Below are 21677 nucleotides of genomic sequence, written 5' to 3' on the forward strand. Positions count from 1 at the left end.
AACGTCAACCATATTATTTTACATGACTTTTCCAGCTAGCCGAAAATTCCGACGCGAGTAAACGGAGGATCAGCAGAAAGAGCGAGAGCGGAAAATGGCAAAAACTCAGCTCGAGGGGACGAACTGTCTGTCAGAGAACACTTATATTGCGTATTCTAGTCGCAGAAAATGGATTTATCCCTGCTTTTGGTTTCGGATACATGTGGGAGTCCAATGAAACTCGGAACACTATTTATTCTATCTCACCAGTATATTAAAGAGAACTTTGTCCCTGAAAAGCTATTTCTTTTTATTCCTTTATAGATTTTCGCTCGCGCGTTTAACATTCTCTCTCTCTCTCTCTCTCCTCCCCCCTTTCGCCTCCTCTCTCTCTCTTTCTTTTTTCCTCTTTCATTGACGCACATTTGATTATTGTTTTTTACTCACTGCTAATCATCTTTCGTTTAACATCATTGTTATGTAGAAACGTGACATTTTTATGTGAACGGGAAAAAATTTCGATGTTCTGTTAGAATTGCGAAACATACCTACAGCAGCGAACTAGATCCAATGTATCGCACAAAAATTGCTAGATACTCTATTTTTCTCTGGATAGAATAGTTAAGATAAAATTTTAAAGTTTTGTAGTAAAGTTCAAAAATAAATATGAATTTGTATGAAGTAAATAAAAAATAATGATTAAAAAGCTAACAAATAAGTTATACAGTTATTATACTATTATAATTTCGGAAAGAAGAGTAGTAAAAGTTACACAGAGGATTATAGGGGCTAAGCTAAATTACGCTAAATTAATGACCATTAATCTAAATGTGTCTCTTATATCCAAATACATTAAACTAAATTGTCCTAAAATACCAATCTAATACATGATCCATCGTTATCTTTAATGTATATTTTTTATTTTCAAATTAAGTCGTTAAACAAAAGAAACTAAGATTTAAAAGTTGATAAAAAACATTACTGTTACATTAAAAGTTTAAAAAAATAGTCCAATTATTAATTAAAACAATAATTTTGCTATGATTTAAAAAGTGTATACTAAGCTTTTTTAACTGTTTAATTCAAATAAATAAACGTTTTGGGAATCTTCTGAATCGTTATATCAGTGATGAAAAAAAAAAATTCTATTTTGTTGTTTTAAAGTTGTTTTAAAAAGCTAATGAACAATCTTTTTGATTAAGTTGTCATACGCGGACTATATTGGGTTGCGGACGATGCGTCTTTCTTTGATACACACAGAGTGCAATATACGCTCGAGATGCAAAGTGGATGCGGGTACTCGAACGAGACGAAGAAGAGAGGCAGACTGACTATCGAAATAACGAGCCGAGTAATAGTGGTAGCGGCACATAATGGCAGTAGTAACAGTAGTATCAGTGGTGGCACGTACGTTGCGGTTTCCTTGCCTCGTGTGCCGCTGATTATATGTGAGATTTCTAATTGGTGAATCGTCGACTTTAATAGCACTCGAGGGAAGGGAAGATACGTGTGTGCATGAGAATACGCGATTTCTTGATCCCGATCCGGAAGCATTTACGTGGTTCTTCTTACCGTAATGCACGTGCTTATAGACGCATAAGAAGTATGCCTATCATTACGTACATAATGCTTTTGCCCAGAAGATAATCACAATCTAATTATATAATAACTTTTTCATGCTACTTAATATCAACGTAATAATATTACAATAACTCTAACATACAAATAAATAATAATAAGTAAAAAATCAACTGATACGTGAATAACAAATGAGCGAAGAAATATTAAACTTTTTTGCAACTTGCTCTCATCAGCTTTGAGTTTTTTATATAATTATTTGGATATCTAATAAAATTATTTTCGGATCTGTAACTAACTACATTTTTATATTCCAACAAAATAATATTTTTATGTCAATTTTACCATTTCCAATTCACGCGAATATCAAAATAAACTAACGCAAGCTATTGTTCAATAGAAGAAAAACTTTTTATAAAATATATTTATTTATAAAAACAAAAAAAATGTAGCGATTCCGTCTAGTAATATCATGAAAAGATAATACATATGCTTAAAAATAAAATGAAAAGATAACCCGCGAAAACTTAGTTTAGCAAATTTCGGAAAGATAACATGCAAGGCGATGTTCAGCTGAGCAAAAAGAATATACTGTGCAACTTTCGGACATGTCTGCGAGCGAAGGGAGTAACAAACTTCCGCGAGAAAGTTGATTCGACGTTTTCTCAAAATTAAACTTAATCACACGTCGGATCGAGCTGTTTGTCCTTTTCGCACGCGCAACTTTCAAGAATATCGGAGAAGACAAGAGACACGACCCTCTCTTTGAGCAGATCTCAAAGGGCGAGTTGTCCTTTCGGGTAGCCGAACTTCGAGATCTGAGTCGACACACGTGCGGCTGTTGCATTCTGCATTCGGAAACGGCCAGTGCTTTCGTGGCCGTCCGCGTATATAATACTTGCGGTATCGAGAGTCGACATCTCTCGATGCACGAGATGCATCGAAACGGGAATGAACACACGCATGCTTATATGCATGCCCGCACGCACGCATGCACGCAAGTTAATAGAGCGTATGAATATCATTGCCATATGCCCGAAGTTCAAATAAATATACGAATAAACACGAGTGAACATTCCTTTAATCTTCCGAAGTAAGCAGTCGGTCTATTGGACTTATTTAATTATGAATCTTTTTAAAATGTCAAGCAATTCAATTTGTTTCATGTTATATCTACACATTTAGATTAAAGTAGATTAAATTAAATTAAATTAAATTAAATTTAGATTAAATATATTAATTTATATTAAAATACTTATTGTATTCATTCTCTTTTTCTCATATATTTTTTATGTCATTTTAATTTTATGAAATTAAAATGAAATAATATGTTATATCATTATAATTTTACGAAATTAATTAGTGCCTTTTAATAAATTAAATAATAAATTTTTTAAATATTAAATAATTTAATGTAAATTAAAATTAAATGGATCTTACAAACTCAATATTAGTAACCATGTTACAGATTTTGATGTCAATTATATAAAGAGTTAAAACTCGTCTAATGATGCGATTGTTTTTCTTCTATTATGTGGATGTTGTATCAGAAAATATAATTCGCTAAAACACTTTGGCACTATGTAAATTGCATGGCTTAGTACGCGGTAAAGCTGAACCTTACATACTTGTACCATTTACAAAGTTTAAATGATCTACGAGCTGTCGTATAGAATTGACCATATTTCTCTTAGTAACGCGAAGATCAGAGACTCAGGTTCGTAACAACATATATCTATAGGTCCGATGTCACGACAAAAGTTTAACGCGTTGGCACGTGAAAATGAGTCTTTAGGAACGTGATATTGGATACCAAGTTCCCAAGAAAGCGACTGAAAAGGGCCGCGTGATCCATCATCCATGCGAGACATATTGTGTCGTGCGATTTTTATTCAGTATTTGTTTTTTCATATCCATTTTGTTTACAAGATAGTATACCCCCGGCGTAATGTAGTGACGGGCACGATATGGTGTAGCCATGAGGAAGATATATCGCCGTATCGCGAGGCACGAAAAGCGAGAATGTTTATACGACGTGCCGAGTCGATCGCCGAAATCTTAGAGGTGGAGGATCACGAACGAGATCGGAATGACAAATTATTTCCCCACAACGAGTCCGGATTGTCATGCGAGCCCGGATTAGACCACGTAATCGACAAGCGATCCATCAGGATATAGCGATCCGACGCCAAATGCGATCTTAATACGCCCGGCCGGCCGTTCGATACTTCCGGAAGTTTCTGATATTTCTTCAACATAAACTATTCTATCTAATCATTGAAACGTAATTTCTGTTATATTTTTGGATTCTGATATGTAAATTCTTATAAATCTGAACTTTGTAACAAACATAAATCATTGTGCGGAAGAAAAATATCCGTTTCCAGAAAGAAATATTAGATTTATGAAATTAATTTATATAAAATTTAGTTGGTTTATAATTATTTTTTTATGTTAGTTTACACATTCTTCTGAAGTTAATATTTATGATATTAAAACGATTTATACAAGTAAATAAAAGAAGATAAATTATTACGCGAAAGAAACAATTCACTTTAGAAAAAAATAGATTAATGAAATTAATGTATATAAAGTCTAATTCGAAGTCTAGTTAATTGTAACAATTCTTTCTACTTCAAATTAGGGATTTTGAATAATCGTAAAAAAATCTAATAAAATCGTGAGACTATCTAAAATGTACCATTCGCGTTGCTCAAACGTTTGCTATCATCAAAATGAAAGCAATTTCGGGAACAAAGTGAATTGTGAAGGAGCTTCGAATGTGACGAGAATCGCTGAGGACTAGTTAGCCAATCTTTTGCTACGAGCTTCTTTCTTAGTATTTCCTATTTGGTACCATCCTCAAAGTTACGAGAGATGCGGAGAAAAGAAATCGCGATGTTCTTTCATACAGTGCGAGTAAAAAAGTGTAGAGAAAGAGTACGAATTTTATTTCGCGCAAAGATTAAACTGGAATTGAATCATTTTGTTACGTTTCTGAAAATAGTCAAATAAGCGATCTCAGGCTTTAATTAAAATTAGTACAAATTAAGAGGTAAAAATAATATAATTGACATAATATTTGAAAAATGTTTCAATTGTCTTGATATCACATTGAAAAAACAAGGAAAAGCAATTATAATAATATAACTATAATTTTCGATGCTAATTATATATTTTTTAAATAAAACTATATAAATATAATTCTTCTAATAATACTTTTGAGGCTGTCACGGGTATTTTCTTTAGAGGTGTCAAAGGTTTTGCGGGTTATCGCCGTGTCATAATCCATAACTAATGCATAATAATAATTATAAATTTAATAATTATTATTACTAACATCACAATAGTAGTAATTATAAAAATTAAGCTCCTAACTATAATTATTTTGTCATACAGTTTGAAAATACCAAACACTTTTCTTTCAAATAGTGCACCTTCAAATAACTTTCAACAAAATTAAATAAATATAAAATGCCTATTAAAGCCAATACAAGTTATTAAAGTGTGTAAAAATTTATTTATTACAGAGTTTTAACAAATTTGATATACATTTCGACCCTTCATTTTGGGTCCTTATCAATATTATACATTGATAACAATTAGTATAAATATAATGTAAAACAACATGTTTTGATGGTGGATCTGGTCAATATGTAGTTAAAAAGGTTCTCGACAAAATGTTGTGTTGCAACAATTCTACATCGTCATGTTTATCGAATTTTCAAATTGATAAACTCAATGCGATGTGACAGTTACAATTTTAACACTCGAACCGGTCAACGTAATCCTCAAATTATCAGATTTGATGATAAGCGTTGGAATAAAATAAAGTATAGATCTTTTAGTATCTCTCGATTATTAGATAATGTTTTCAAAAACATTATTGCTTTTCTCTGGCTCACTAAATTCCACGTACAAAAGATACAATTATAATTCTAACGTATCTATATTCCAACGTATTTTTATTTTATATTTGCATATCCTAAGATACGTTATTAACACTCAAGTGATAAGTTAACGTGTAGAAAGTCTGACTAGGCGACGTAGTCCGCACTCTTCGCCATTTTCTTCATGAAAATAGCACGTGCTAGGCGTTGATCGAGTAGCCAGAATGATGAATGGACTATTGAGTTCGCACAAAGAGCCGCCGTTGCAGAAGTCCTGCATGATCGGCTCTTTTTACATCGGACCATTTGACAAATCCTATTTATGCGATAGCTTCTTACACTCTGGCTTACACTGTAATACGTCAATGCATGCGATCGATTACAAATCGATATTCATTCATGGCAGCAAATTGCAACAAAGGAAAGATATCGTTATTAATTTATTGCATATTGTAGCTGATTAGTGTTAGTTAGATGCAACAAATTTGAAATTACAGATAAAAGGCTGTAACTCACATTTCATTTATAAATTACATTTTCTAATGTAAAACTTCAATTTATCATAGAGAATATTTAGTCGACAATAAAGATTAAGAAGCTCCTCTTTTTTTATTATTAAATGACAACAGACTGGTTGGCTAGGAAGAGAAAATGGCAATATTAAGCATGCTTTTATAATCTCGAGAAGAACGGTAACAAAAAGTGACTATTTCGTGACAGTACGACAATAAGGAGAGAGCTGCTTAGTACTCACTAACTTCTTCTCTCGTTAAGAGGAAACCCTTTTAAGTACGTGCCGAAGAGGCCAAGTAAAATTTTGCGCTCGCTCGACAATGAAGTCTCGACAAAAAATGTCTCGCGTGAAGCGCGTATCAGACTTGGAAAATGAGATTTGAAAAGTTAAGATTAAAATTAAATTAATTAGAATAAATAGATTAAAATTAAAGTTATCTGATACGTCGGATTTTCAATTTAAGTTCATAATACTTTCTCTCAATCTCAATAAATCTCAATAAATAATTTAATACGGATTTAATAACATGTAAAATTAGACAAAACGGAATGCAGACGGGTTGCGCGAATTATATTAAAAATGCACGCCGCGTCGTATTTTAGTATATACAATGAGCGGGGTTGCACTAATTAAAAATACAAACACCCGCCATAAACGTATATATTGCGAGGTTGGTGTGTAATTAAATACAACGGTATTAATTATCTTGCGACGAAACGCAGTCGAGTGTTTAGAAGAGAGCATTCGAATTTGCAAAGAGTTTTGAAGACAAAGAACAAAGGGTCGGTCGAGAGTAATATTCGAGGGCTCCACGGTGCGGCCAACGCAAAGCTAGCGTTAATTAACAATTAAAGTTATTACGTCCGTTCGGTTCCGGACGGACGACTTTTCTACTTATGCTCCTCGTATCCGCGTGCGCGCACGTTCGAGACGTAGTCTCATACGCACACACGCACACACGCACACATGCACGAGAAAAAGCTTGCCTAGCACGTTCGGAAGCGGCACGCGCATACATTTGCATTTTACGATGCATCTAATTGAGCTGTTCGTTATTTTGTCGTGGCGATTATCGGTGCGTGAGCCCGTACTACGTATTTTATCGTCATCCGTTACGCGATCCCGGTGTTCCGAATCGAGAGAAAAACGACGAAACTGATCGTGTCGTAGAACGATAAAAAAATCGTTGCCACCGAATACGTTAATGTTGCTGAAACATACGTGTTTATTTTTAGATGCGACAGTAATTCGCTATGGTAATCGATGGAGCATAAGGAGAGAGTTTACACGATTCACGCTGAATTAACTGTGATTAATTATTCTGCTAATTATTCCGGTATTCCAGTTATTATTTACGCGGTTCATTGAGAATTCGTACGTTCATTGGTCGTTATTGAGTGTTATACTTAGTGTTCACACCTTTATTTAACGCCATAATATTATCGTTAGATACGGTCGAAATAGTCGAAATCGGTAAACGTCTGATACTGAATCTTATTCACCGAAGATCTTATTCGATGTGAGGAAAAAATATAAATGAAATATAAAATAATTATATATCTATCTATATTTTTATAAGTTTAAAATTTTATTTAAAACATTTTTTGTAAATGGATTTTGTCGTAACTGTTTAAAATATTTGTATACCGCGTCCTACGCCATAATTTTCGGTAAAATACTATCGAAATCGGTAAATGTTTATTACTAAATTTTGTTCATCAAAGATCATTCGAGGAAAAATAAAATAATTATTTATTTACCTACATGTGTTTTACTGATTCTAAATTGTGCAAGATAAATAATATTTCTAAGTAGACTCTGCCATACTAATTGTTTAAAATACTATATATTATTCAATGTAAAAAGTAACATATCGGTCAGGAAACCACTATTAAAAAAAAGTTCAACCAAAGCGAGTGTGCCATCACAAAATCGCGAGAAAAAAAACTCTAAAAGGAAATTCACGATTCGTAAGATATGTCTACCTGTCAGCATCTATAATTAGAACTAAAGTTTACTCAACCAAAACACGATGCAGGTGACGTTTAGAATTTCGAAGGACGAATAATTCCTCTAGAATGTTATATATAACATTAAAGGGGGCATTTAAAATATTACAAACTATATATCATTTTTAAAAAGCAACTATGTATTTTCTTTACATGAATTGATTCATCTGATTATTCTGTGCACAAAGATGTTGAGGTATGTTAACAAAAAATTAATAGTTTATGGGTTTTTTAATATTTTATGTAAAAATGCCAGTATAAAATATAATATATTTTGTAAATTATTAATTTTTCGATATTTTTACATTAATATTTTTGTATGCAAAATAATTAGGAGAATCATATTATATAAAAAAATCATATTATTCTATTCAAAAAAGCTGAAGCGACCTTCATATGACCTCAAAAAATCAATTTATTTAAATTAATTTTATCATTATTTGTCCCCTTTGAAAGCAACTTTTGTCTAAACATATTTTTTATTTAACGCATACTTTTTTTATATAAATTATATTTTACGTTTCTTTCTCTTTTTCCATATATCTGTTTATATCTATATTATATATATATTTTTAACATGAATATTTCGCAAATTCGCACAATTTAAAAATTGGTTCTATTACGCGATCGGATCATCCTGAATATTTAAAAAATTTGATAATACCTCGTGATGACCATTCCGAGAGGAAAAACTCAAAAATTCCCGACGCTGTATTATAAAATATCCATCGTAAATGCTGGGTGCGTAAAAAAACGAACATGCATAAAATATAAACACTCGATGCGGCGAATCGTTGAAACTGTGTGTTCGCGACCACAAAGCATTTCTCGTCTCGTGTTATTAATGGCATCGCCTGGTATTTTACGAGATTCCTTTTACAAACCCCTGTTCACAAACAGATACGGGCGCTTCATGCCCACCATACAGTAGATGCGAATCAATTAAATATGAGCTGAAGCTGCATCAGTGGAAAATATTTACTTCATCGAATCGATCGATGAAGTTCAAAAAGTTAACGTTGTAAAATATCAAAATTTACCAAAATTTCGATCATATTCAGTTATTTCCTAAGGTAAGTGCAAAACCGATCTTTATGAAATCGATAGTGTGTGGCTGCTCTATTTATAAATATTTATTGGAGAGAACACCAAGGAACGAGTGAAAAACAGAAATGCAGGGGAGCTTGTTTGCAAACTACTGTAAAGCAAACAAATAACAGTTTGCAAGTTACAAAAAACAACTCGTCGGAATGCTGGCGGGCACATTTGTCTAGAAATACGAGTCATCGAAACTATGGTTCGGCATTGTGCTTTTTGCAAATTAAAAGTTCTACGCGCAACGACTCTCGCGCGTTCGCGCGCGCGATATGGAACGCAATATATATTTTTTATTTCCTAGCCTAGAACCGCTCGTGCGTTTCGCTGACAGCCATGCTCGTTTATATTTGTTTATCGATTGTTACTCGCATGACAAAATGCCGGCGAATGGAAGGAGTATGAAATAGTCGTACGCGGTCCCTCGCCACGGCAGCACAGCTGTAACGGCAGAATTAAATTAAACGCCAGTGATGCCGAGTCAAAAAATCATAAAGCATATAGAGGAGCTCGAAATGGTTCATGGAAAGAACGGTTTTGCTCAAGTACAATCTAAAAATTTACCTATATATAAATATAAATATAAAAATAAATTTTGTCAGACTATCAAAGTAATTATATATAGAACGTTCAAGCTGATTGTTAAAATATCAACATTTTTTACAGTATTGCCTCTTCCAAAGTGATACTTCTGTCTCCGTTTCGCTCGTATCTCAAGCAAATAATTTTATTATCATCACATGAAAATTGAAAAATTTATTACATGTAAATTATTAGCAACTTTATAGTAAAATTTTGAAATTTGCGCTTGTCTTTATTCCGTCACGCAGTACATCGATCTATCACTGTACATCTTTTCGACGGTATAACACCATAACAAATCAGGTATAAGATATTCGTGCTTGCAGAGCTATTCGCGCGAAAAATTGCCTAACATTCCGGCGTCGCACGTTCGTCCCTCTGATCGATTTCCGGTATCTGCGACACGATACACAACACTTGATGCGATATCACACTTGGTCACGACGACGCCGAAAGACCGGATATAAAACGCGGATGTCTCATCGCATATTCGACGGCATAAAATCGCACGCGATATAATTGAGCCGATAAAAAGACATGGTCGCGCGTGATATTCTCATTTTTTTTTTACGACACGTAACGACCGAAATCTGAGAGAGAATTCCTCCCTACGTTTGCCTGTCGCTTTTCGACCACTGGCCACGGTGATATATGAAGCGGCCATGGACCCCCCGCAGCCGGGGTTACGAACCTCCAAATTGATTCGAATCGTTCCTCGGCCATAATGCTGGATAACTAATGACGCTCACGCGCCCCCAATATTCTCAGACAGGTACGAAAATCTCCCGGTACAACGGTACTGTAAAGCCGTTTGAATTGCGTCAGGTCACTTGATCGATCGTACGCACGTTTCTTCACTTCGTATATAACATTGTGCAATTTTTAAAGAGGAAGAGCAGTATAAAAAAAGATTGAATCTCCAAAGTATTTAGATTCCTATTCAACCATCACAACTATCTCAAATTGTGACGTCAGAAGCGAGAAAAATATTCTTGCAAAATATATTAATATATAGAAATATGTTTCAGTAAAACAACATTTATAAACGATAGAACTCTTATAAACCGAAAACTTTCCTTTTGTTTTGTTAATTATTAAATTATCACACGTCTGGAAATGAATTATGCATAACCAAAAACAAAATGAACTATATTCATAGCTGTGACAAAATGTCAAATGAATAATATATATAGAAATATATATGATTTAATTTCTTCCTGAAACGAGAAAATAATTTTCGATATATCTTATCAGTCTAGTCTATCGATTTCAAAAATGTTATTTATAAAAAATATTTCAATTATAATCGCAAAAAATTTTATTGTGTGATACCGAAGATAGCGAATCTTATATCATCAATCAAGTGTTTTAGACTTGATCTAAAATCATTATAAAAAGTTCATGGTTTTCTGATATTTCGTTACTTTTCAGAGAACAAATATATTTATCTATGTTACATAAGCATCTGTATTTCGACACATTGATAAAATTGCAATAAATCGAAGCGCGCTTTTTTTTTACGATGTAATAATATGATTGCACTCGCAAATGATGCGTTCGCTTTTTTTGCATCCATCGTCTGAAGTGCGATTTCAATATCCGCAATGTAACACATTAACCAGCTAATCATGATCGTCCGCACACACGCAGATACATATTAATTGGCACGTAGGGCAAAAAAGCCTGATATATGGTCGGAGCGTCAAAGTAGCCGGGTACCTCCATAGGCGTTGTCGATATTAAATTGAAAAGTAATATCGAGATCGAAGTGTGACATAATTGCCTGTACATTGGCTCATGTGCGCGCACGTCCGGCAAGGTAATTACAAACTGCGGCTTCCCACATGAACGCGCTTGATACGCGGACCGGTCGTCTTCTCAACGAGCTATCGGCTTTTAATAATCGGCCGTGAAACTCGTTAAGATGCCGCCGGTTAATCGATGTAATGCGAGCATTTCACCTCTAATTGGCGAAATCGAGGTCTCAATCGGAACACCGAAAAAAAATCGGCGGCGACGCGACGTCTCGTGGACTCGTGCACACTTAGCGTCATTAATGCCTTTACTTTGTAACGAAGATGATGAAAATGCTTTTTAAATCACATAAAGGATGTCTGAGATGTCGTGATAAGAGTTGAGAAACCGACGAAAGGTTAAAACGACTTTCAATATTGTAAACAATTACAATATTCTCAAAAACTAATCTTAATGTTATTTAATTTAAAGACGTTGAATTCAAAAAGAAATTATGTCAATTCAAATTCCAGCTCTTTACACAATTTAGTTTCATTGATTACATAGCAATAAACTCTTAAAAAATTCAATTAGATATGTCGTAAATTTGAATTAATTGTATCATAATAAAAAAGGACTGAAAACTATGAATTAAATGATTAATAAAGTAATCAATAATCAGAACAGATGGAAAAATTGAAGTTTGCTGACATTAAAAAAAATCTTTTTATTTTATCGTTAAATTATTCTCCTCGGCTTTTTAATCAGTTAATTACATTATTGATTACTATATGCAAGATACATCGTTACAATAAAAAATTAATTGGTCAGTCTTCAGCGAGATGTAGACATAATATAAAAAAGAATGCATATTCATCTTTTCAATCTAAACTTTTATTTATATTTTTTAGTAAACATAAATGTTTACCAATCACAGAAAGATCGGATTCATTTTCAATGCACTTTTTTCTTCATTTTAGCAGTATACGATTAAAAATGATAAATGTGCATATTTCATGTTTAATAGTCGATGCGTTAATGTGTGCGCAATGGAATGTGTTAGTAAACGCGATATAAAAAAAGATTTGATTGAGTGCATGACACCCACATGATGACGCCGATGATGGCGATGCGCATGACAAGTTAGTGTGTGCATTTATCGAGATGTAAATGGAAAAGACGAAGCAGATAAAAAAGAGAAAAAGAGAGTAAGGGAGATATATAACATATATTATATTTCAAGTTCTCCACTCTTTCTTTTATTTATAATAGGGGGGAGGAAAAGAAAGAAAAATCCATTTAAAGACCTGGCAAAAAATAAAACAATTAAATATCAATGGAATGGTAAGGTATATATATAAAAAAATGTTTTATAATAATAATTTAAACAAATCTTTTAAGATTTTTCATATAATTTATAATTATATATTTAGATTTTTTAAAAATGTAATATTTTTCAACATACGTGTAGAATAAATTATTTTTATAAATTGTAAAATATCTTTTACTATACATACGGACGAATTTGGCTGTATAAAACTGTTTTTAATTTTTATTTATAGAATAAAAACAATAAATTTTTTTAAATATTCTTTGAAAATACATATCTAGTTATAAAATATATAAAAACAAAAATAGTAAAAGTTGTCTAAAACATTTTTATATATATTTTATCGTTTCAAAAATTGTTTAGAATTAAATATAAGTGTTAATTTTGAGAGATTGATAAACTTTTTAAATCTTAAAATAAATACATATAAAAAATACGTATCTCTTATAAACTTTTGTGTTTGATAATATATTTTAAGTAGAATCAAATTGGTTCCAAACAGTTGTGACATGTCTCTTGTGAATAATGTATATATGCGTTTATATGTCGGTATGTACAAATACATATATACACATACATAAACAACGTATATACATACTGCTTATGTACTAAACAAAAATCCTCTCGGAGTTCTACATAAAGAAGGTGGAGAAAGATAATACGCGATAAGCATGGACAGCGCTCACACGTACAAAGAAGGGTATAAAGATATTAATCAGGAGAAAAAATCACAACGAAGTTGCTAAATACTTAAAATAATGAGGAAAATAAACATTAATAAGAAAAATAAAAGAGAGAAACATTTTGTATTAAAAGGCTTAAAGAGAGAGTCTCTACTATATAATCACACTCAATAATTAACTAGCGCGTAAAGATAGCACGACGTCATTTTAAATAATTTTAATTGCCTTTATGCTGTGAAAAATTAGATCAGTCGGAGAATTAGTTCACTGATCACGTTGCGACTATCGATTAATTTTTAGATCCGATAAGCCATAAATGTACCGGCAGAGATCATTAATGTAATACACCATCCACTTGCCTCTTCAATTACAACGCGCGAACGTTCTGCAAAAAGCGAGCATGGTGAAAAGAGATGAGAGAGCAAATCGTCGACGACGGAGATAATCGAATGGTATTGCAACGGGGATATGGCCGAGAATTATTACGACAAACGAGGCGCCATGTCCGGATGCCAAGACAGCTGATATTATCCTATTAGAATAAATGTAAAGCAGGAGATGGCATTTCCTATCTTCCTTTCTTTCAAACTCATCTCTCTCTCTCTCTTTCTCGACTTTTTCTTTCCCTTCCTCTCTCTCTCTCTCTCTCTCTCTCTCTCTCTCTCTCTCTCTCTCTCTCTTGGTACAGCTTTATATCTGGCTTGGCACAGGGGTGGAAAATAGGAGCCGACCGAAGCGCGGTAGGGCGCATTTACATGATATGAATATAATGGAGAGGGCTGGGTCGCCGGCAAACTCGGGCTACAAGAGAGCACTACCTGTTGAACGAAGAGTCCGGGGGATTACCGGTGACCCACAGGATGTGTTCGGGGTCGTCGGTAGGCTCGTTGTCGACTACTATAACGGGTCATTTCATAAACTTCGACTCGAGACGAACAAGCAGTCACAAAAATTATTTACGATTTGTACACTTGACATCAACAAATCATACAAGATTACACAAATCAGACAATGTAGTCAGCATTATTATGCCATTTAAAGATTGTAAACAGAAATGTGATACATTTCAAATACCTTATACACTTATAAATGTGTAACAATAATTTTCTAATAACTGTGTAATAATAACTCTCTTGGAAAGAAACAAATATTCACCAAGAATTAAAAGTTTCTTCAAAGATATTATCTACATTGGTTTTACTTGGTGGTATGTACTCTTTACACTCTCTTTGTTGTAACTTTTATGTCAATAGATTTGTATCTTATTGAGTAATTTCGCGCAGCACATAGTTCCTTATACTCACACCAATAATTATCGCTGTCCATAAGCGCGATATACCGTGCACATAACGAGATAACGATCTTTCCTCGGTTTTCAAATTAAATAGGATACACGTTTCCACGAGCAATATGTGTGCAGGCGCGTATTTACGTTTCGTTCCTCGCATCCCATCTGCCTAATTAAGGGTTATTCGAGTACGTATAATAGGATACCAGCGTACTATCGTTGCCCACGCCAAGCCTCGAAGAGTGAAGACAAAATCCTCTGTATCCTATAAATATGTATTATAGGATAAAATGCGCGCGTGCATCTTGTTTAGAGAAAAATCCGAAGATACTTTCTTTGTTTTTCGCGATTCCATGATCTCTCGCTTCTTCTGTTTTGCGAGCAACTAAAATCTCAATCGCTCGTCCAGTTAAATGTGTAAAATTTTTATGACAATGTTTCGAATGTACTAAAGACAAACAAAATACGTCTATACATGGCGATATAAAAAACAACGACCTAAGTCTAAAGGTGACCCTACACGGTCTATAATACTGTCAGTATTAAATACTGACGATCAGTAATTAATACTGACAATATTACTGATCATATGTGGTTAATGTTGACGGATTGACATAGAATACTAACCGTGATCTGGATTTTTATTCTGAAGCATCAGTACCGCTTTATTAGGATCCATGTCACAGTACGTCATAGTGCAATAGATAATGTACGTAAAACTGAAGTGAAATATATTGTCAATAGTACTGACCATGTAAAATTGTAAAAATACTGAAAATATTGATGCATACTGTCAGTATTACTGATTCAGTATTACTGATCAGTATTATTAACCGTGTAGTCACCTTAAGACGCGTTTTTAACGCTTAGATATTTCTGAATTACTGTTGCGATCGGATCCACATCTCAGCCCGATATCATTTCCCGTTTCTCGATTACGACCAGCAATTCCAACTATATCGCGAGCCCTGAGATTGCAATTTTCAGGAATGGCGGGCAGGTTGCATCTCGGGAGACGCGAGACGAGCTGCCTCGTAAAAATCGCTTTCGCGATCCCGGGGGCGCGGGCGTGAGATCGGAAGTGAGAGACAGCGACGGACTTAAAGTAAGATGAGGAGAGGAAAATGAACGTGGGGTGCAAGAGAAGAAGGAGAAGGAGAGTTCGCGGAGGCAATATAAGGGGCAATAAAATCACGACGACCAACAATACTGGCAGACTTGGCCCACCGCCTTCAGTTTCACCTTATCCTCTCGTGTTCTTCACTTCTCTTCTTCGCCCGATACTCCTTCTTTCTCCTCTCCGTCGGTACCGAGGAACGTGCAGCCTAGATCAATTTTATTTGCCATGTGTCCGTGCTTCGTATAGGTAGCGCCAATGTGAAAGTTTTGAAATTTCAACTTTACGAGGGGCTACAGCGGAGCCCATCGGGAAATCGACCTCTATCGGAGTTCGACTGCGAGGAAATTTGGAGAAAAAGGCGCAGCCACTCTTAGCAACTTTGCACCACGTTTGCTTACAAAACAAAAATTTACATCCGATCTGGAAAGCGAGAAAATAGTTCAAACGAAGTGATTGATCATTTTAAAGACATCGAGTACTCGTAAAGTATATGAGTTTAGCGAGTTTAGCAATTTTACAAACGTTCGTTGATTTGACGGAACATCCCGAACGTTCTCTTATTTTCACATTGGTATCACAATTCTGGACTAACTTTTTATATTAAAAAATTTGTATTAAATTTTTATTTAAAAAATTTGAAAGTGATAAAAAATTGAAAAATGTCTTGAAAAATATATATATTAATTCTAAAATTTGTCTTTTTCATATCCATAAATATATAATTCTTAATTAAAGCAGTCATCTTGCTAATATTTATAAGAAAATATCTATGATCGTTGCTAGTTGTGAAAAAAAAATTATTTTGCTTTAGCAAGTTAAGTTTTTGTATTTTAACATTTAATATGTCCAGAAATTAAATTAATAGTGATTAATATTAATAATAATAATAATAATAAGAGAGCTAATAATAATAATAATAATAATAATAAGAGAGCTTGAATTATATTAGATTAATAAATAAAAATAATTTTGTTAATTAAAAGGAAGTAAAAACGATCATTGATGCGCGCATGGAACGCGATTAATTTCAATTCTTGTCAACTTCTTACGAAACAGTAGCTGTCCGTTCTAAGGAATCGTTAAAGAGCAAAAGGAAGAAGGTACTAAACAGACAGTATGCGCAGAGCAGGCGCCACTGTCTCGGCACGAGCGCATTGATATCATTGGAACACGAAGCACGATCGCTCAAGCGCCTGCTATATCCTATTATACGTTAATGATGAGTCGGCTAACTGACGTGTAATGGTACACGCTGTACATCATTACGCATCGTAACCACATTATTTATGATGTAGCTGACATAGAAAAGTAAAAGTTCTAGTAAACATCAACTAAAAATAACATAATAACAATGTATTCACATTTAACAATGTAATTGTTATGTAATATATGTGCAAATGTTTAGGAAATGTTCGAATTAAAATATATCCTGAATATTTACAACACTCTGAAAACATGCTTATATCTAACGAGGTTTAGAAGCAATAAATTCTATCAGCAACATTTTATTTGTGTTTTTCAAGCAACCTTATACCATTAATTAAGAATATACTTAATTAAGCTTAAAAAAATTCTTAAAGAAAATAAAACTAATAATAAAAAATTTTATAGTGAGACCCAAGAATCCATATGTTTCTTCAGCACAAAAATATGTGTTTCTTTTTAATTTCTTATTTAACAATTTGGTGAACAATTTATTGTAAAATATTGAACAATTTATTGTAAAAGAGCGGAAAATATTTTTATAACAAATAAAAAATATTTCAATAAATATCAAAAGTTGATTACTAGCTGTATCAAAGGGGGAAAATACAGTAAGTGCAATGTTCATTTTTGATATATGAATAATTGGGAGCGCGAGATGTTAAGCCAAGATAAAAGGGCAGATCTATATACCACATGTTTAATTTGACCGTGCTACTTGCATCCCTGTCGAATATCCCGATGATTAGCCAGCGTCATCGCTCTGCTCGAAATGCTATTAAAACTCGCATAAGCCTAAAGCCGCCACGGTTGCGCTCGGTGAAAGCCCGGGCTTATTATATGCATGGATAGATCCGAGCATCCGGATAATAGCAGTCCCATTCGCTTTGAATAATTTGCTGGCGTTCCGAAGTCCAACGCTAACCGACGAGACCTCCCTCGAGCGTTCTCTCCCCCACTACCTTGTCCAGAAAACTTTCGATTCTCGACGCACATCGTTATTAAGAGTAGTTCGTAATTAGCTGCCGCTAATAACTCACATGTACTTGCGCGCTTTATACGCATACACATAGGAACTATGAGCGAACGAGAACGAAAGGGAAAGAGGGAAGGAAAGGTGAAGACGGGATGCACGAGCAAGCGAACCTCCCCAAGAATGCCATTGTGCTTTACAATATCCACGAGCTATGAGCAAGGTTATTAAAGGGCTGAGGTCGCGCCTAAGGTTAAGGGGAAAAGACGGCTGTGGCCGCGGAGCCTTTAGAAAGAGAGAGCTTTCTCCTCGCACACAAACCACATGCGATCTATGCTTGCTCGTGCTTGTACTCTACGCTCCTGCACGCAAGCTGTGTGTACGCTTTTATACGGGGACGTTGAAAATATGCGAGCTGAGATCAAAGCTCGAGACCCGAGCCTAACCAAGAAGGATGGTCCCGTACGCATGCTCTACAGGGATGGTTTGATGCGATGAAAATGCGCTTTATAAGACCAACAAGTCAGAAGAATCAAGGTTTTCGCACCTACTCAAGGGACGAAGAGACGACGAGGTTTGAAAATGAATGTCATTCTACAGCCGGCTGCGCTCGCAAAATCATGATTATCTACGTTAAAACACGAAGGGGCGTGCTTAAAATGAATAAGAAGGCTACGTGGGGGACAATAGAATGCTTATATTTGTTGCTTGTTTGATGTGGTGTTTTCACGAGGAAAATACAAGTTGTGAGGAAGCTTTTGCACGCGTTTCGAATTTTGCCCTGTTGTTTACTGGTGCGTATGCGTTGCAATTTTTGTCAATTAATGTTAGGTTTGAATGTCCTCGATTGGAGCTAGCTTAGAGCTTGCAAATTTCTCGAGTAAACAGGCTATCGATTCGTGCAATAAATAATGCTTTTGCTAGCGTATCGCGAGCAATGCTTCGATTGGAGCGTTCACGCTCCAAGAAGCAGACCTGATAACGATGAAAAATGTCTCGACTTTTTAAACGCATAGATACACGCTAACGGAATACAAGATCTGTGCATGCGGTTATAGTCGCGTAAATTGATCGCTTCGCGCGCGACATACGACGAGAATATAAATTTCTCCGAACGAACAAAAATCATATAATGATCGCAATAAACTTTCGCATGTTCGAACCGCTTCAGTATAAAATTGCCATCTTATCATTCTTATTTATTAACCATCAATCGTTGATACACGTCGTTATGTGGACATGTTAAGATAATCTTTAAAAACAAGCGGAATTGATCGAGAAAGGAATATTCAGCTAAATGTTCAGGATTTGCGTTCTAAAAGCTTTTAAAATTTCCACTAGATGTTCACGCAATATTATCTTCTTATTTTTATTTAAAAGATAATGTTCGTCAATATTTTGAAAAATTTCAAGAAAATACAATAGATTAAAATTAAATGAATGCTTGATATAAGAATCTCAGAACAGAAATAAAAAATCAAGAAGGCTAAATTTCAAAATCATATATAATTCATTTTTAAATTTTCGTAAATGAAATCATCGAAATTAATCCTAAAATGTTATCGATATGTAAATTTTGTTAACAAGTGAACTAGATCACATTGAGCGCTATGCTTTCAGTTATCACTAGGAGACCCAATCTATCATTTTAAAAGCTAGGACAAACAAAAACAAGTTTTTAAAAATTCTATCTGTTATCTCTCTCAGGACCTGCTGGGTTAGTAATATAACAGAAAATGTGATAAATAATTTTAATTTTTAAATAATTTTGTGTTAACATACATTTATTTAAGTGTAAGGAGACACAAAATTAGATTACATACTCCACATCAAGATTAAAGATTAGTAATGTGTTCATTCTCTCTTTTCTTTTAAGTTATTAATTATTGATTAAATTATTTAAAATAATCTAAATTATAAATATTTTTTGTCATATTAAAAGTCTAAAATACATGAAGAACTATGTTATATTAATTATAAGTGTGACCTATTTCTTTGTACGTAAAATTTACATATTCATAGCAATACATCTATCACTTAACGATAGCATTCTAGGATGAGAGAAAAGAAAAAATGTAATAGATTATATAAAATTAATGGATACTTACAACAATTTAGAACAGAATACAAAAGTTATGAAGACTAAAGCTTCGAAATTACATTTGCAGCTAATGTGATTCACTTCTGAGCTTTCGTGAATAAAATTCTCGAAATATCGAAGAGCGATATAAAGTTAAATAAAAAGATTTCAACGTGAACGTAATTCTCTTCGTGTGATTTTCTCTTAAATCCATATTTTGACGATGCAAAACACATCGAAGTTCGCGATACAGGAAGAACCAAAAGTAACTGGGACACTCACATCAGCAGGTGCGTTGTGGCATGCTATCGTGACGCGCTATCGTATATTCGTTAGATTGAGTGAACACTGACCTTGCGAAGAAGGCCGCGGCTGCGCTGGCCTGCGCCGGCGTCCCGGGCACCCCGCTCACATTGTACGAGTACTTGGTCTCCTGATACACCTGATACATGTTCGGCGACTTTGAATGTGACGATCTGTGATAATAATGATCGCCACTGTGATGACTCTTCTCCGCCTGCTGCTGACCGATCTTGGCCAGGCTATAACAACTCTGCGTGGACGAGGACGGCGCCTTGCCGTGACACTTGTCGCCCTTCTCGCACGAGGTGGACCCATGTAGAAGATGCGACTTCTCGTGCGCAGACACCGGTACAGATGCCGGCTGCTTGTCCACGGTACCGTAAGCCTTGAAATCGGCGTAGCCCTTTAGTTCACCGTAGTAACGCAGATTCTCGACTTTGTAACCGTGTCCGACATCGTGACCCTTGGCCTTGCTGACCTCCTGCGTGGTCGACTTCATTCTCTCCGCGCCGCACTTGCCGACCGTTGACTCACTGCCGCCGTGCAGAACGGTCTTTCCTGATATCTTCTCAATCTTCAGCATGGATCTCTCGCTTGGGCGACCTTGAACCGCGTCGCTGTTACCGCCCCGATTCGACTCCGACCCGGTACCCTTGTACTTGTCGCACGTTGTTACCTCGCCGTACGAGCCACCGCCACCATCGTCTGGGAAGACATTACCAACGATCCCGCTAGCAACAACGTTGCTACCATCTATTCCACGAGTCTGATAGTGTTGCTGATGATGATGGTGATGATGATGATGATGATGATGATGATGACCCTTTATAGATTCGATGTGACACCGGGAATCGCTGTCAATTCTGGTTTCTTGCAACAGGTTCTCCTTGCTATTGTTGTTATTATTGTTATTGTTATTGTTATTGCTGCGCACGTCACACGTCTTATGAGAGAAACGTTGTCGTCCAACCACAGCACGTGTTACTTCTCGCGCGGTCGGCGTGATACTGGCCAGATTAGAGGGCGTCTCGGCGCCATGAGTGCCGGTGTTCCCCCTTCCTGCGTTGGAATTACCGCCTCCGCCACCGCCACCGCCACCGCCCCCGCCACCGCCACCGCCACCTTGTCGTTTGCCTCTCTCCTCCTGCCAAATGATAACGCGACATAGTATAGTCGACGCGTAGTACTACGATTCATGCACGTTCCTAACTCGCGACCGTCGCCACATGAGCCAGTCAAAAAACGGAGTATTAATGGTAGAGCGCGATCGAGAACGGTTAACAGTTTCTTCCAAGTCAACTTTTCGAGAAAAATTG

General features: G+C 35.2%; 1 protein-coding gene across 1 annotated transcript in view; it reads right to left on the reverse strand.

The window, feature by feature from the left end:
- The window catches only part of LOC108760519 (kinesin-like protein CG14535), a 259700-nt gene extending 238690 nt beyond the window's left edge, over positions 1-21010 (reverse strand). Inside the window, exon 1 of the mRNA XM_018506530.1 lies at positions 20412-21010. Coding sequence (XP_018362032.1) covers positions 20412-20944 — 533 coding nt within the window. The 5' untranslated portion in view covers positions 20945-21010. The remainder of the gene's footprint in view (positions 1-20411) is intronic.
- Positions 21011-21677: the final 667 nt, after the last annotated feature.

This window comes from Trachymyrmex cornetzi, unplaced genomic scaffold (genome assembly GCF_001594075.2).
Source record: "Trachymyrmex cornetzi isolate Tcor2-1 unplaced genomic scaffold, Tcor1.1 scaffold225, whole genome shotgun sequence".
NCBI lineage: Eukaryota > Metazoa > Arthropoda > Insecta > Hymenoptera > Formicidae > Trachymyrmex > Trachymyrmex cornetzi.